The sequence below is a fragment of the Aegilops tauschii genome, chromosome 1, assembly GCF_002575655.3.
Source record: "Aegilops tauschii subsp. strangulata cultivar AL8/78 chromosome 1, Aet v6.0, whole genome shotgun sequence".
NCBI classification, from domain to species: Eukaryota; Viridiplantae; Streptophyta; class Magnoliopsida; order Poales; family Poaceae; genus Aegilops; species Aegilops tauschii.
The window spans coordinates 433,350,029-433,366,404 of record NC_053035.3 but is presented as its reverse complement, the minus strand read 5'-3'; the positions used below and the strand labels follow the sequence as shown (position 1 = coordinate 433,366,404).

The following is a 16,376-nucleotide window of genomic DNA, read 5'->3' as shown; positions in this document are numbered from 1 at the left end:
ACACAATACATGAACGCAAGAAGGCGTGGACATGGTGCACTGAGCAGAGAGAAGGGGGGATGCTCGGCCCGAACAAAGGGTACGACACGGCTAAACCCAAGATGCCCCGAAGTAGAGGGGTAGGCCGAAACCAGCACAATAGCCAACATCACCAGAGCCAATCACGGGGACACCGTGAGCGATCAAGATGACGCCTTCAAGAAGGAGAACGACGCCATCGCCATCCGATCCGAAGAAGCGGACCAAGGGTTTCCCCTGAGCTCGAAGAGGGGCGTAGATGAAATCCATGGCAACGCCTCCAAGAGGGAAAACAACACTTGTGGGTGTCGCCGCTGCCAGCATCGGCAAGCCGAATAGGGCTTTCGCCCTGGCCCGAGTCCAAGCAATCTCATAGCCGCCAGGTTGAAAGTCTGAAGATGAGCAACTTGGGCCGCCGACCAGAACTGCCGCCTCAGGAAGGGGGTGAACGTGTTCTCTCTAATTGTAGTGTTTTAGAGTAAATGAAGACAAGAGAATAGCATATATCCGAGCTAAACCTACACGTAATAGGCATATCCCATGTGCTTGGGTGCATTCCAACTAATTGTATCCACAATCATAATGATACATAGTAAAGCAAAGCTGACGTGTTTCAGCTAATCGTATCTACAACCAGCACGACACATAGTAAATTGAAATGCTTCAGAGTATATAACAACGAGAGAATACCAGGTATCCGCACAAATTTACATTTAATAAACATATTGTCACAACCCTAGAAATTGCTTGTAAATAGTTGCATCAGAGAGCATCATGCATCATGTTAAATTCAAGAAATTTGAATTGACGAATATTTGGAAGCCTAAAAAAAATTAAATGAAGGGCAAAGGACCCGAAAAATTGCATTCAGTGTTCCACAATGCCTTTCAAATAGTTCTGAGAATTTTGGCAAGAGCTATATATCAAACCAAAATTTAGGAACATTTTAAGGAATTATTTTGGGACTCTGAATTTAAACCTTATTTAGGGTTCTTAGCCCTTCATTTAATTTTTTAATTCCTTAAATCAAATTGAATCGAAAGAAATTATGAGACGGAGACGCTCTTATATTATGTGACGGAGGAAGTAGTAGATTGGATTCGGTGCACTCTAGTTAACCGCATCGTCAGTTACAAGTATCCGCTTCATATAACGGTAGTAAAACAGAATTCGTGTGTCATAGTATAACGGCAACAATGAGGTTTAGAATAGTTTATGTCGAATTTCAAACACCTTCCAACCCCGACGCCTAAATCCGAGACCCTAATAAAAAAACCCACAAACCACATCGGATCCAAATCTCAAACCCTCCCCAAACCAAAAAAAATCTCCTCCTAGCCACCAACCCCCACCCATCCATCCATCAAAAAGGCGTCCAAAACGAAACTGCCCCGGATTTCGTTCGAAACCGTAAAACCTTTTCCAGAAACCACCAAAAAACCACAAAACAAAACAAAAACCCCGCAGGGACAGGGAGGCTCCTGGCTCTTCAAGAGGGGAGGGCCCCGCGCCACAGTCTCAAAAGAGCCCGAGCCACCCTCCTGCCCCCAGCCGGACCCCGCGTGTGCCCTCGTTCGCCCCGTGCTCCTCCCATGGAGGCCACCCCGATCTCCGTCAAGCCCCCCTCGCCGCCCCCGCCCCCGCCCCCGCGCCCGCACCTCACGGCGGCGGTGCCCCTCTCGGCCATGGAGCCCCCGCCCTCGCCGCCGCCGGCCGTGGCGGCGGCCCCGGAGGGCCCCGACGCGCAGCCGGATCCCACCAGCATGAACCAGCTCGCGCTCGCCACCACGCCCAAGAGGTGAGCTACCCCCGCCCCGTTCCCCGTGCCCCGTGCGTCTCCGCTCCCCGGTTCCGGCGCCTCGCCGGCTGATCTGACTGAGGCGGGCGTTTGTTGTTTGAGCAGGCAGAAGGTGGAGGACGCCGCGGATGGGTGCAAGCATTGCGCCTGCAAAAAGTCCAGATGCTTGAAGCTGTGAGTGAGCACTCCCCCTGTCCCTCCCGATTACCCCGCGATTTCGCCGCCGGGCCCTAGGATGTGCCCTGTTTCGCCTGTGGTGCTTCGGGTTTCTTAGACAGGGACGGCCGATTTTGAAATGTTGGGCGCCGTGCGGCTTTGCTGCTCAGATTTGCTTCCGTTTAGGTGCTGGAGAGGGGCATCTGCGCGAGGGTGGGATGGTTTAATCATCCTGTCTAATTTGATGTCCTGCTCACATATCTGCTTCAGTTTCAAAAATCCCTTTGATGCTGGGTTCTCTAGTAAACTGGTAGCACCTTGCCTCTCGTAGTATGCAGTGAAAAATTCAGGATATTATTCTCCTGATATATGTGCTTGCTGCAGAGGTTCCCAAATTCAGAATTAGTTTTTAATGATGGGGAGTGCAGCACTTGTTTTAGCATTCGTTTGTGCGCTATTTACTACGATTCCGCTTCGTAAGTTACCTCAGTCCCTCCTTTGAAACATAGGTCATGGAGCAGCTTAGATATGTGTGGCTGGACTAACCAGCTTATAATGTGTTCCCGTAGATAGATAAAAAACGATTCGAGATCTTGCTATGGAAGTGTTTTAGGATTCCAAGTCAATTTTTATCTACTGGGACACATTATATCGGTGAAAACGTTTATCAGTATATGATGATTTGTTTAAATGTGGATGGGTTCCTAGCCCAGTGCCCCAGTGGTGGGAGTGCAGTGGCACATTTGCGCCCGGCGCGGATTCTATCCCAGTGGATGTCATTTAACCATCCTGGTTAATATCGCGGGATTGAACTTGTGTCTCACGAAATTCCTTCTTAATTAAAGAGCCGCAGGGGCTCCTCCCCCTGCTGGTCTAGTTTTTTCTTTAATGACCGGTTTAAATGAAATCATATCTATACATGCCTGTATCTGCCGATATCTTTTTTATGAACTAGGATTTGTAACAATGCTCTGATGAACCATTAACATAAATCATGATTATCTACGTATGCAGGTATTGTCCATGTTTTGCCGGTGGAGGTTATTGTTCTGAAAAATGTGGATGTGTGCCATGTTTCAACAAGGCTGATTTTGCAGAGACAGTTCAGACCACTCGCAAGGTGCTACTTTCACGTCAGAAACGGATGTCTCTGAAAATTAATAGAAGACTGGAGGCTAATGCTGAAACTATGGTTGTTTTCTTGACTCAGTTAGACGATGATGCATTTCTTTTAAGTTCCCTTTGGCTCATAATAATAATTTCCATACTATGTCTTTGTCACCTGCAGGAAGACGCACACAATTCTTCTTCTTCAACCCCACCAAGGCGAGGTTGCAATTGCAAGAAATCAAGTTGCCTAAAGAAATACTGTGATTGCTACCAGGTTCCATCTTAGCTCCAAACACTTTACTATATCTTTGGGCTACAAATTTGTTCTCAAGTTGATTCGTGTGAACAGGATGGGACTGGATGCTCCTTATTTTGTAGATGCGAGGATTGCAAGAATCCTTATGGGAAAAATGGTTAGTACGGAATGCTTGTGATAATTTCCCCTTTCAATGAAACCTGTGTAAATATCCCCTTGTGCAAGATCATCGTGTGCTGGCTAATTACTGTTTCTCCTGCTGCAGAAGGTTTTATGGCGGACGAAAGCAAACGTTTTATATACACCGGTGCGGATCTGGACCACAGCGAGGACGAGCACGACTTCATCGTGGAGCGCTCGCCTCGCCTGCAATCACCCATCTCAAAGGAGTCCTCTTTCCAGCACACCCCGCCTCGCAGCAAGGCCTCGAGCAGAGACACGCACCTGCTGCCGCAGGTGCTGTCGCAGTGGCAGCCGCGCTCATGGCAGCAGTCCTCGAAGAGGCAGGGCAACGACCACCGGGCGATCGACGACTCGGGGGACAACCACAAGAGCTCGAGCCACGAGTGGCAGCTGGCGAAGCACCAGGTGCAGGAGGACGCCTACAGCATCTCGCGGTGCGTCCAGATCCTGAACGGCATGGTGGAGCTGTCGCAGGTGGAGAAGTCGGTGGCCCCCGACGTGTTCCTGCAGCCGGGCAACCGGGAGATATTCGTCTCCCTGGGGCTCGACGTGCGCGCCCTGTGGCTCAAGCGCAAGATCCAGCACCTGACTTAGGGCAGCGTTTTTTTTTCTCTAGTGTTGTTGGCCTCCGGGTGGGAGGTGGGGGGAGCATTGGATGTTGCGTTTATAGATGATGATGGTGATGCATGGATGCCCTGCTGGCCGGCTGAAATTCGCAGGATGCTTAGGGTTTTTTCTTGTATACTGAGATGTGTATCCCGGATCTGCACCGCCTGTCGTTGTAGAGAGCTTAGCGGCTGAGTACCTGGCGACATGTTGCAATAATTGATGATTTGTTATTATGCACCTGTAGCTAATGTGATGTGCCTGAGATGAGATGCTGTCTGGAATTGCAAGTTCTCCGTATGGAACAGGTTATCTCCAGCAGAAATAGGGGATCGGAATTGGTATTTCTCTTACTCCCTTTCTTCACTTTTGTAAGTCATTTGATACAACTGAAATTGAACTGTTTTAGATTTCATTTGATACAACTGAAATTGAACTGTTTTAGATATTGTCTAAAACGTCTTACAAAAGCGAACGGAGGGAGTACAACGGTGGAATATATGCGTCAAACAGAGCTAGGAATATTCTCGTGGTCCGGCAGGGTCCTAGGAATATCTAGGAGAGTTCCTGGCCTCTATCCCAAAAAAGAATTTGCTCCCTCCGATTTAAATTCAATTAATTTGGATTGGACGGAGTGTGTGAATTGTAACAGGATGTGTACTAGGAATGTCCTTTTCTCGTGTATCAAGCAGGGCCTGGAGTCCCATGCAAAAAAAAGGGCCTGGAGTTCCAGAGGTCCACCTATCGAGACCAGACCATGGAGCGTTTCAGAGGTCCGGGAGTCTGGCCACCATGGAGCGTTTCAGAGGTCCAGGCGTCAGTCCAGGAGAACCAAAATAAGCAGGAAACTTCAAATGCAAAACAAAATGATGGGGAAGCAATGAATCATCTAGCAAAACCTCAGCTTCGTCGAGGTAACCAACGCAGCACGATTTTATATCTCGATTTCATTACAGAGGTCATAATAGGTCATACGAGCTTTATTACGGCACGGCGCATTCTAGTACAGAATAGGGACCATAAATCTTGCGCTCAGTACATAGTTTTGAACGGTCATATTGCTTGCATGCACCAAGCGGGAGCCTCGCCGCGTGGTTAGTTTGCTGATTCATGGATCCAACTGAAGCTCAAGCTAAAATAGAAACACAGAAGCAGGAATTAGGAGCACATAAACAGTGCCATTTAATTCAGAGTTTGGGTGGGAAGCACCATACCTTAGCCATGTCACATTCTCAATTGCTGAGATGACAGATCAGTTTCCCTTGACAACTGACGTCAGTGAGAAACTTAGCAATCAAGTGTTTTCTGGTACGCAACCTGCAGGTAACCCAAAGGAGGTTACGCAACAAATGTAACAAGCCGTGCCAAAAATAACCGACAAATAGAAATCCTTTATCAGCAGTGTTTCTCAGCTGATGAATTTCTCGGTTGTATATGCCTTTTTTTAAATATAAACCAAACACCGTAGTGGCTAAACACACCAAAGAATCTATCAGCAATCATCAAGAGCCATGCTTATACACAACTTCAACCCAACTATAACAGCAGGCCATGTGGAAAGCACCACAAGTTTAGTCGAGGAACTAAAATTTACTGTATAAGTATGGCATCAGTCGACCCACTAATCTTCAAAATCAAATCGTAAAAGCATAATATATCGACAGAGGATAAACATACCGAGGTTGAATCCTTCAGCAACTCCCTGATTGCCATTGTAGCATAGGATGATGCAGGTAAAGTAAATGCTAATTTCACGGCCAGTTTGCTTGGCAATGTATCTGAGCTGCCAATAGACTTGTTTTCTTCTAACCTAGTTTCACTGGTTGGCATGGAGGTCGCCAATGGCTCTTCCATCTTGCAATCAGGTGGATTGGAGGCGGAATTTTTACTAGATGCAGCAGGCTCATTAGCTACCTTTGCTTCTGTAAGCTTGCCTTTAGAGAGAATATCCAAATCGGTTTCTGCTAAAGATGCACTGTCATCTGTGTATGTCATGAGTTCCCTGCAGTCATCGAAGCATTTTATCAAAATGGTGATAAGAATTAATACATGGCAGTGTTACTCCTCTAAAATAACTCATGCGGTCAGATTAACACTTCAAGCAAGCCCAAGGGATAGAGTTAAGAGAATGATTTTGATGGATTAACACAGTAAACTATTGATGGAAATACGCATACCACTCAAAATCAATAGGCTTCTGGAACACCCGACGGTAACCTCCTTTCATGCTTGTAATTGAGAACTCCCTAACAAATGGTGTTTGCATCATATAGCGCAAAAATTAGGATATGATGTAGCAGTAAAACAAGCTTGTGTAGATGTAATGTATATGAAATGATTAATACACCGCAGAAGAAAAAGAAAATTGTCATTGCACAATGCATTAGGCTGCACTATTTACAGCTGCCCTTGATTCAAGGACTATGCATAGCTAGAAAGAATTCTGGGAGCTATATGAAGAAACTTACTTCACACCATGAGCATTCTCTGTCAAGCTAATGCCATCCTGAAACATGAAATTCAAAGTAACATTATCATTCTCGTCATGGCAGAAGCCACTAAGAAATTGTGTGATTCATAACACATTTGCTAATAAAACCAGTGATATTACAGTATGGCAGCTAATATCCACAAAGGAAAAAGGGTAAATCAAACATATTTTAGTCAGCATAGTCCAAAGGCCACATCATTGCAATATCTGATTCAATGAAATAGGAACTGGGAATGCTTGTAACAGAAATTCAACAATGCACAAGTTTTGACCATACCAAACAAGAATCTCTAAATAAACATGAAATATACATTGCAATATACTATTTACCTTTTTAGCCATTTCATGGTAAATCTCAGCAACTTCATTCCCAGGGAACAATGCTTGTGAACTGTGTAATAACAATAACAAGCTGAATCTTTTTGTTTTCTTGACAAGTGGAATCATGACAGGAAAAAAATGAATATATGAACAAGGGAATTGGTCATTTACCCAGGCAAAGGAAGGACGACATCTTCAAACGAGTAGATCCCTTTCGATAAATCTTCAGAATCAACTAGCTACAAGAGAAACAAAGGTGCAGGGATAGGCATATGAGAAGGAACATTTTCTGTGTATGAGCATGTAGATTTGTAGCAAACCTTCACAGACTGGATATTTTCTTCTGGAATTGCTTCAGGACAAATATCAATTTCAGAAGAATTTGTAAGGCCATCAACTTCTGAAGTACCCACAGAAGTTGCTTCTCCAGGATGGCTTTCTTTGGTATAGATTAGATCACCTTCTACGACCTGTGAAATGCCTGTCAAATCACCAGTTAGAATATAAAAAGGGAGCATGAAGTCCACCATAAAAACCTCACGGGATAACCCACCTCATGAAATAGTAACGGTTAGCCCAAAACATCAAATTGTACAATGATTCAATTGAAACTGAGTAACTGTACAAGGACGAAGTAGACTGACCATACTTTTCAACTCTCATGCTGGCAGCATGATTCCAAAGGTAACTTTGGTAAGAATGGACATACCTACAGAAGCCAATCAGTAATCAGTAATAAGTAAAAGGACAGAAACAAAGTATGAGAATTATTCAAAAAAACGCAGAAAAGTGAACAGCAGAAATATTTCGATTTAGCAAGTGATATGTAACTAGAGTAGCAAAGTTGACAAGCAAATGCACAATACTGTTGACTAACATGTAAAATGGATGTACTACTTACATCTAAAGTGACCGATTATAAAGAAATATATATACTTACTAGAAAACAATTTTCTGCATTCCACAATTATCATATTCTTGGAGAAGAAAACCACCAATGTTGTTTACTTTGAAGTAATCAGTTATATCAAGAAAAAACAATCCGTACAAGATAAAGATATATGGCATACATCATTCTTAACGGTCTTGGTATACCCTTTAATGCTTGTAGATAGTTATCAGGGCATTTCCTCAAACACTGAAGCTGAAAATAGTACATGGATGGATATTAGTTTAATTTCCACAAAAAGATGTGCGTTTACAGCAAAGATCACAAAAGGCGCACTTATTCATCTAATACAAGGATATTTCGATGTAAATGATAAAGGACTACACTTACAATAGCCTTCTCAGCCACAAGATGGCGAGGGAAGTTCCTCAGAGCCATATCAATATCACCATGTTGCTTGTAATGTTCACGCACCTCCTTTATGTCATCACGCTGTTCGGAGTATCGAGTTATGTTGAACAAAAGTTGGCACAGCACAACATGCAAATCCTAATTAGATACAAACAAAATAATTTGAGGATATCTCCTTCCCTTGGATCAAGAACCAAGTTTACAGCATTTTTCCATTCTCCTCTAAGCAAAGCAGCTCCAATACGGTGGGTTGGTACTGAACCACTTCCAAAGCGCTAACCAGACAAAATAGATAAACTCAATAAGGTTCAGAAATAACAGCAAAGTAAATTCTGGAGCACGAGCAGAAGTTCCTAGGTTTGTACCTGCAAACCATAATAGTTGATAAAGCCGTTCTTTCCTAAGCCATCCACAGCAGCCTTTATCATGTCTTCCGATTCTGCAACAACGCCTCTAAAGAAATGCAGGTAAACATAAGTTATCAATTTTCTCAGTTTTGTTAAAGCAAAATATACAAGGTTCCATGCATGTGGGCTAAAGTAATATACTAATACTACACCACAAAGGGCGGAACTATAGAATAATTGATAGTGGCGAGGTAGTGTGTACTGTCTACTGTGTAGATGCAAATCAAATCAGGCCTACAATAGCTTTAAATTTTGTGTTACACTTTCAGAAGAGCATTGGAGCAGGAGCGCTTCTATATACTAAATTATAGGTAAAAAGGAGAAAATATGATACCTCAGGGTAATGGTAAACCGATTTCCCATGAGCTGACCAAGACCAAGTCCCTCCTTTACATAACTAGAGAGGATAAGTTAGTTGCTAAAGTATCACTTAGGACAGTAATATTCCAGTGATTCTACAAAAATTAATTGGTCACCTACCAGAAGTTTCCAACTTTGATGCCATATAGTCGCTTATTAAGTGCAGCAATTTTATTTGCTGGTACCTTGAAAACGGTAACCTAATAGGAAAAGAATTAGATCAGTAGCCAAGGCAATTACATGCAAAGGGTCATAACCATGAAACAGGAATTATAACCAAATCTATCAAATAGCCAGAAAATCATGAAACAAACAACATAACCTAGTTGATCAATGATACTAATAATACTATCTAGAACTAATGCATATTAAATTTTACACGCAATATTGTAGAACAGAGCACCTATCCTTTACTTAACTGGTCGTAACGCCATAATAGCTATAGATAAAATCACCTAAAGTATTTTTCTTCCACACCCATGTATGGAATTTTAGCCATTTTATCCCCAAAACGCAAATCCATGATTACATGAATTAAATTTAGAGAGATGGTTTACATAGGAGTAATAAACACCTGTTGCGTCGTAACGGCACGTTTATCCTTTGTTCCAGAAAACCCAAATGAGCGTGACTGCAAAAAGCATAATCAAGTCATTACTCGGTTGGCAAAGAACAGATAATGAATGATGCCATCAATGAGAGAAATAGCAACCAAGATGTACCTGTAGTCCTAACATTTTTCCTATTACCCCCAATGCATCTTGGGTGTCCTTGTTTTCTTTGCAAAGGTGAAACCTGATCAGTGTCACAGAATGGTAGCTCCAGTTACAGAACTAGTTAGCAGCAAAACTAGACACGACGCAAACATTACATTTATATTCCTTACTACAGAAATATAGAGGCGTTGTTAAGCCTGTGAACTATGTCAAACATGTGGAATGAATGTGTTACAGTGCAAACACGAATAATAATTTAGGACAACAGATGATCAATTCAAACAGAATCTCATCACCTCAGGAACTTCCCAGCATTAGCTGGCCAACTAGACGACCCTCTACTGTCAAATGGCCTGTCGTCTCCCCAATCAGAACCATTCATGTTCTTCCTCTTCCTTCCTCTGCCGCCACCACCCCTCCCACCACCGCCCCGCCCGCCACGGCCCCGCCCTCCTCCAGCTTCAGAGCCCACGCGTACCCTGATGTATTTCTGAACCCCATCGCTGTGTTCCACTGTGTCTGTGACCAAGAACTTGAAGTTTTTCTTGAAAAAGTTGTGCACCTCCTACAAGCAAATAAACGGCTCCAAATCAGACAGTTTCCCCCAAATTCAACCACACAAAACAACCAGCACCACCGAACCAAACCCACCGATCGATGGGCCTTGTCAGCATCCGGCGAGAGCATAACCGGCGAGAAATCACCCTCGCCGCCGGCCGCGACCTTCTCGAGAAGCCCCCTCAGCGCATGGCAGTCCGCCTCACCGCAGAGCTCGCCGAACAACTCGAGGGCCTTGGAGTGGTCGGCGTCGGCCGCCGGCGCCGCCTTCTCCTCCTCCTTGGCATCCACGCACTGCAATGCACGAGCCGTGGGTGAAACCGGGACCGGGCGCGCGGAATCACCGAGCAGGCGTCGCGGGGAGGCGCGAATACCTACCTGGTCGGGGAGATCGAGGGAGGTGAGGCGCACGACGGAGCCGTCGCGGGCGACCTCGTGGACGATGAAGTCGGAGTAGCGGTGCTTGAGGACGCCGCGGAAGCCCGGGAGGGCGGAGGTGAAGCAGGAGATGCCGACCTCGGCCTCGGTGACGGAGCTCGAGCGCGCCATGGGAGCAGCAGGCCTGATTTGGGGGCTAGGGTTTTGGGAGGGAAATGGAGGAGAGGGTTTAGCCGGGGGAAAGCCGCTGGCTGTATCTCTGCCAGGTGGGGCCGCATCGGCCACTGGCGACCTTCTCTGCCGTTGGATCATCATGGATGGGCTAGATCAATTGAATGACAGCCAAACAAAACTAAGATGCAAAACAATATTGTCCCTTTTTTAGTTTTTTGGGTGGCCACAAATGCCGGTTTATCGCTCGAGGGATTGAAATCTGATCATCATTCAATGTAACTATTTGTCCATTAATCATTTGATACTACCATGGAAACCCGGTTAGAGGTCCAACATGCACTTTCAACAGGAGAAGGCTCAAGGGCTCATCTGAGGTGAAGTGTTATTAAGGATCATCACCTGTTGCGAGCACACAAGGACCCAATTATGTGGTCAGGGATGCAAATTTGAAACCTTCAGGGTATCCTCCGACCTACTGTTCAATCAAATGAACTAAGTTTCAAAGATGAAGTAAATTCTAAAATTTTATTTCATTTAATTGAACAAAAGAGGGTTGGAGGGTACCCTCAAGGTTCTAAATTTGCATGCTTACATGCTGTAAAGAGGAAGTGGTGCAAAATGTTAGGTCAGAACAGTCAAACAATGTCCACTAGCGACGAGTGCAATGAGGTATGCATAGGTACTGGGAAGAGCAGGGACTTTGCGACACCGGGCGCATTGTGCAGTACACACCACATAAATTGATGTTTAATACAATGACAGAATAAGAAAATTAGTATATCAAAAAGTTTCTCCCCGAAAATCGGCAATGTACCAGGTCCGTGTTCATTCAAACATTAATGCATGAACAACAGGAATATAACACTGCAGGAGTAGCATAACAGCAATCGATCTAGTGCCCCAGATTCTTATGCCGGATACAAAGCTGCAGCTTCAGAATAGCACTATCTTATCAGTGGGCAGTCTAGCTGATGATAAGGAAAAAAGAAGAGATGGTGTGTGACAGGTAGACGCATCCAATTGTCAGACAAAAGAAAGCTTCAACAACAACAAGATCAATCAAATCGAATGTCCATTGTTGGCCACAAGAAAGCTTTGAGAACAACAGGAGATCAAATCGCTTTCGCGGTTTCCGCAACATACAGTGCGACCGGGCCTACTTATTTGTGTGCTTGCAACTCAAAGCAAACCTAGCAGGCATCCAGGTCCCTGCATGGGGGAGGCTTTGGCTCGCCTAGCAAGGTGGTCATCCCTCCAGCAGGACCACAGTTTTTCCGCTCTGGGTTCTGGGTGCCACGCTGCAAATGTTTATCAGATCGTCAGAACAGGTGTATATTGGAATTAGACCAGATAAAACATGTGGCCAGACATAGTAAGAGAATCTTGTTAAGTTGGGCTAAAGCTTACAGGGGGCGTTTCTCCTCTTCTAAGCATTTCAACGAGCTCAACGACTCGCTTGGGAGTGAGGTCTTCCTGTGAAGGGCAAGTAGAAAAAAAGAAGCTCAAGTTACATCAGACGGAAAAGTTTACTTTCAAGGCCTCTTCTATTAGCAAAAGGCATGCGAGTTTTAACAAGCCACCCTGGTAGGCTAGCAACTTTACGTCTCTAGTGATGCAGTAGTTCTATTGAATGGAAATTTAGTTTCAAAGATAACTACGGCAACATTCTACCTTCTATAATGTCCCCAAAGAAGAAGGTACAGTACAGAGCCAACAAGCAATGACATACAAGTTTAGTGTATTGAGTAGACAAGTTTTGATCTATGCATATACATGAATTTAAAGGTAAACAACTGTTAAAACATGCAACCATTTGTCATCACATCAACCCTTTCCTAACAATATACTCCTATACAGTGATTATGTTATTCCATCATCCAACTTTTGTTTCTGATCAGGCTGAACCAATTGTCGTATAAGATGTGTCATGCTGTTTCTGGCACAATTCCCACCACATTATGCCAGCATAAAGTCATTGGTACTGACTATTACCAGCAAGTGCAAGCACTAAAGGATACAATTTAGGATAACAGAATAGTGAAATGTTGAATTGCATGATTATCAAGAGCAAAATAAACTTACATAATAATTGTATGTGTAACCATCTGAACCTTTGGTATAGTCAGCCACAGCAATCATGGGAGCATTCACACAGCAACCCTGGGAACACACGAGCAGAAGGTGAATAAAAGTGGTTTTAAGGATAGATCATGACCAAAGATTTAAAACCGTTCATTACAAACATACTACAGACCATTCCTACAGTTATATATTGGAAAGTGTAAACTCAACTAAAAACAAATATTTAAAGATCATGGTGTTACCATGCATTCCATTTCCCCAACAGAAAATAAACCATCGCTTGTCACCTCTGCAAAGGAAACAAAAATGTATTACATCACAGAAACAGCAAAAGAAGCTCTTGCTCAGAGGGAAGTTTGTGGTTAACAAATCTACAGATATCAGAATAATTACACAATACACAAACCATTCCGTTTAACTCCAAGGTGTTTTAAAAGGGCATCTTCAATATCACGTGAACCACGAATCATACAAGGTGTAGTTCCACACACCAAAAGGTGATATTTTCCCACCTACATAGCATGACACGACTTCATGGTAGATAAAGGTGGTAGTAATGAGTACAGAGTAGGCAGTCATGCATCAAGGTACCTTGGTCCGATTGAACATTGAGTAAAATGTTGCAACTTCATAGACCCTGATCGGTGCAACTCCAACTATTTTAGCAATCTGAAAAAAAGACATTATTGTTATGAACACCGAATATGTGAAGTGTTCACTTTTCCAAGATAGAGGGGGAAAACAACAGAAAAAATAAAAATAAAAGCATAAAATATATTAGACCAGTGTATAACAAAGACTATGATACTTGAAGAAAAATTGTGAACCTAATAGTCGTGCTGAGAAAGGATGTGCTCCAGCTTTGAATGCATTATATGTTAATATGCTCTATCAATAATATGAGCTGCCAGATTACACTAGACTTCCATCAAATCAGCTTCAGAAAAGAAAAGAAAAGAAAAGAAAAACATGATCGTAAGAGATTTCAACTAGTATGTCGACAAACAAACATGTTCTTTCATATTTAAAAGTAGGGACTCCATGTCTCCTAATAAGGATAATTTTCTTGATTATCAAATCCAGAATAAATTTGTAGTTACCCAATGGTTATAACTGCCACTTCCAAATGCTTTGTTCCACAAGATGTAACTTGATTGTAAAGTGTCAAAATTAAAGACCAACGAACCTGTGCAAGTCATAAGCTAAACCGGCTACTCAATATGCACATGACATCTTTCTGTGCACCTATACGGACTTTAATTAAGCGTTCCAGGCATAGTGAATGGACAGAAGAGTATGCAGAAAAGGACATCATATACAACAATAAACAAGGGACAATAAGGTTTTTGCATAGTTTCAACAAGTACAGGTAAGATACAAGTTTTTAACTAAAGAAGGTACATTAACTCGTAACAATTTCACCCTATATATGGTAACGGAATACAACATAACATGCTGATGTTGGAAGGTCACAACTTAGCACAAATTTTAACTTACAGCGTCCATTGCTGCAACCGGGACCCATCCACCATGCTGCTGCTGTGCAAGATCCAGCATTGGAATAATACCAGATTGCTTGTAGTTGCTTGGGTAATGAGATAGGATTTCGTTGACCTGCAACATTACAACCGAAAATTAGTCCAGATGATAACAAACTTGAAGCGTGTCAGTAGTCGGATGAGCCATATTAACTGCATTCATTAAGCCCATTTCTCCTGTACGAATGGAACATTATGACCCATAGTTCTGTTACAATTGTTCATTCAGGATCAGGAATAAACGATATTAACAAGACTGGCCCATTGCAATAACGAAAAAAAGGGATGTTAAACTGAAGACTATCATTCAAGAGTATCTATCTAATGGATGAACATCACATTACCAGTGCAAATGCTACCCTAAGAACCATATCCGAACATCTGAGCACACAATTTAACAAGCTATGTCACAGTTATTTCAAATCCAGCCAATTGACCCAACAGTCCTGCCGCTACACACGCATCGCAGACCCAGACCGGGGGAAGAAGATTACCTTCTCCATGTTGTCCTTGGTGAACTCCCACGGCATGTTGGGGTTGTTGTCCGGCGAATCGATGTGCTACAGAAACAACAAGACATATAAATCTAGCTCAATCGTCGGCGGCGGCGAAACAGATCAGACGAGCGGAGAAGCGGATCCGAGAGTGCTCACGTAGTTAAGCGCGGAAGAGAAGGCCCTGGAGAAGTAACCCGTGGCGGCCGCGGCGGCGGGGGAGGAGATCTGCAAGGAAATTTCGGCGAACGGGATCAGGGGATCGGCTCGGGGCGAAATGGAGGGGAATGGATTCGGGAGGGGAGGGGAGGGGGAGGGGAGGAGACGCGCAAACCGGAGACGGGGAGAGGCGTCGGGCGGCGGACTGTGAAGCGGACGCGGACGCGAGGCCGAGGAGGCGGCGGGCCGCGAGGCGGGCGGCCGGCGGCAGCATGGCGGCCGGAGAGGGAGCGGTGGTGGTGGTGGTATCGGCGGGTGTCCGGTGGCTTGTGTGTGAGCCTGCGACTGCGAGAGAGACCTCCTATTCCTCGCTCCTCTTCTTACCGGGCACGTCGACCTAAAATTGCTTTACTGGGCTTCCATTGGACAGGGGGAAAAAATTAAGTGGGCTAGCCCGATTAACCCATTCCCCGTTCTAAAGAAAAGATGTTTTTCTAGATAAATAAAAAAGACCAGACTCCTCTCTTGGACACAGGAGGGCGCCGCGGCGCAGGCGCACTCCCACTGCCGCCTCACTGCTTCTCCTCCCTCAACCCCGGCCGGACGCGATGGCCAGGTCACCGCTAGCATCAACCTCGATGTCCGGGTCGCCACCAGCGTCAACCTCAATGTCCAGGTTGCCGCTGCCCGAAGGTGATCTCTCTTTCTCTCCATCATGAACTTTTTCTTTGCGAAGCAACCTCGTATTTCATTAATCATTGCGAAGGTCTTTACAAAGCACTGGATTGAGATAGTTTGGTACATCACTACACCAGGTTTGTTCATGCATAGTACAATAACCATGCTTAGCTGAAATATCAGCAGCATGATTAGCATCACGAAAAACATGTTTCACCTTCACCTGTTGGAAGCGGCCTAATTTGTTCTTTATTTCCTCGACCAATGATCCAATCGTTGATCGGTCTTGTTGCATGTCTTTTGTTTTCCTGATTGCATTGGAACCGTCCATCTCCAATATTGGTTTTCGTATTATGTGCTCCTCCGCCATAATAAGAGCTTGACGATATGCCATCAACTGGATTGTCTCCACAGTGACATTGTCAATCTTAGATAACCGCGTTGCGACAACATTGATGTCGTGGTTCTGGAGAATGGCGTTACAACCTCCCGATCTTTCTCCTAACTTCATAGTGCCATAAGGGCATCTCAAAAGGAGACCCAGAAAGCTTTGGTATATGTCTGATCGGACACATTTGTTCACTTTTGCAATC

General features: G+C 44.2%; 3 protein-coding genes across 4 annotated transcripts; 1 reads left to right on the top strand and 2 right to left on the bottom strand.

Annotated features, from left to right (window-relative positions):
* The first annotated feature begins 1,507 nt into the window (after window positions 1-1,507).
* LOC109743080 (uncharacterized) lies at window positions 1,508-4,397 on the top strand. Its single transcript, XM_020302161.4, has 6 exons — window positions 1,508-1,816; window positions 1,922-1,990; window positions 2,987-3,164; window positions 3,261-3,356; window positions 3,432-3,495; window positions 3,604-4,397. Exons 1-6 carry the CDS (start codon window positions 1,611-1,613, stop codon window positions 4,113-4,115), a joined length of 1,125 nt encoding a protein of 374 aa, XP_020157750.1. The 5' UTR covers window positions 1,508-1,610; the 3' UTR covers window positions 4,116-4,397.
* Window positions 4,398-5,017: 620 nt separating this feature from the next.
* Window positions 5,018-10,895, bottom strand: LOC109743071 (multisubstrate pseudouridine synthase 7). 2 transcript variants are annotated; one of them, XM_020302150.3, is made up of 20 exons: window positions 10,659-10,895; window positions 10,374-10,574; window positions 10,019-10,287; window positions 9,729-9,801; window positions 9,581-9,637; window positions 9,127-9,206; window positions 8,981-9,043; window positions 8,605-8,692; window positions 8,412-8,514; window positions 8,219-8,322; window positions 8,010-8,083; window positions 7,584-7,648; window positions 7,260-7,420; window positions 7,111-7,178; window positions 6,949-7,009; window positions 6,596-6,633; window positions 6,305-6,373; window positions 5,805-6,129; window positions 5,342-5,444; window positions 5,018-5,259 (listed from the first exon to the last, which is right to left on the bottom strand). In XM_020302150.3, exons 1-19 carry the CDS (start codon window positions 10,827-10,829, stop codon window positions 5,415-5,417), a joined length of 2,100 nt encoding a protein of 699 aa, XP_020157739.1. In that variant the 5' UTR covers window positions 10,830-10,895; the 3' UTR covers window positions 5,018-5,259; window positions 5,342-5,414. The 2 variants fall into 2 exon arrangements, with proteins under 2 accessions (XP_020157739.1, XP_073356521.1); XM_073500420.1 differs by having other exon boundaries at window positions 10,374-10,889.
* Window positions 10,896-11,620: 725 nt separating this feature from the next.
* LOC109743069 (NADH dehydrogenase [ubiquinone] flavoprotein 2, mitochondrial) lies at window positions 11,621-15,515 on the bottom strand. The gene is made up of 10 exons (XM_020302148.4): window positions 15,281-15,515; window positions 15,106-15,174; window positions 14,947-15,012; window positions 14,412-14,528; window positions 13,506-13,583; window positions 13,321-13,426; window positions 13,157-13,203; window positions 12,915-12,992; window positions 12,240-12,305; window positions 11,621-12,130 (listed from the first exon to the last, which is right to left on the bottom strand). Exons 1-10 carry the CDS (start codon window positions 15,377-15,379, stop codon window positions 12,023-12,025), a joined length of 834 nt encoding a protein of 277 aa, XP_020157737.1. The 5' UTR covers window positions 15,380-15,515; the 3' UTR covers window positions 11,621-12,022.
* Between the last annotated feature and the right edge of the window lie 861 nt (window positions 15,516-16,376).

What these genes read in the sequence shown, in the direction of transcription:
- LOC109743080 (XM_020302161.4), top strand. Translation starts at nt 1,611, where the DNA reads ATGGAGGCCACCCCGATCTCCGTCAAGCCCCCCTCGCCGCCCCCGCCC. An exon ending in AATACTGTGATTGCTACCAG is followed by an intron (nt 3,357 to 3,431) that starts GTTCCATCTTAG and finishes TCGTGTGAACAG; the next exon opens with GATGGGACTGGATGCTCCTT. An exon ending in GAATCCTTATGGGAAAAATG is followed by an intron (nt 3,496 to 3,603) that starts GTTAGTACGGAA and finishes CTCCTGCTGCAG; the next exon opens with AAGGTTTTATGGCGGACGAA.
- LOC109743071 (XM_073500420.1), bottom strand. Translation starts at nt 10,829, where the DNA reads ATGGCGCGCTCGAGCTCCGTCACCGAGGCCGAGGTCGGCATCTCCTGC. An exon ending in ATCAAAGTTGGAAACTTCTG is followed by an intron (nt 9,044 to 9,126) that starts GTAGGTGACCAA and finishes TATCCTCTCTAG; the next exon opens with TTATGTAAAGGAGGGACTTG. An exon ending in GAGAATGCTCATGGTGTGAA is followed by an intron (nt 6,374 to 6,595) that starts GTAAGTTTCTTC and finishes ACCATTTGTTAG; the next exon opens with GGAGTTCTCAATTACAAGCA.
- LOC109743069 (XM_020302148.4), bottom strand. Translation starts at nt 15,379, where the DNA reads ATGCTGCCGCCGGCCGCCCGCCTCGCGGCCCGCCGCCTCCTCGGCCTC. An exon ending in GACGCCTCTCCCCGTCTCCG is followed by an intron (nt 15,175 to 15,280) that starts GTTTGCGCGTCT and finishes ATTTCCTTGCAG; the next exon opens with ATCTCCTCCCCCGCCGCCGC. An exon ending in CAATGTTCAATCGGACCAAG is followed by an intron (nt 13,427 to 13,505) that starts GTACCTTGATGC and finishes CATGCTATGTAG; the next exon opens with GTGGGAAAATATCACCTTTT.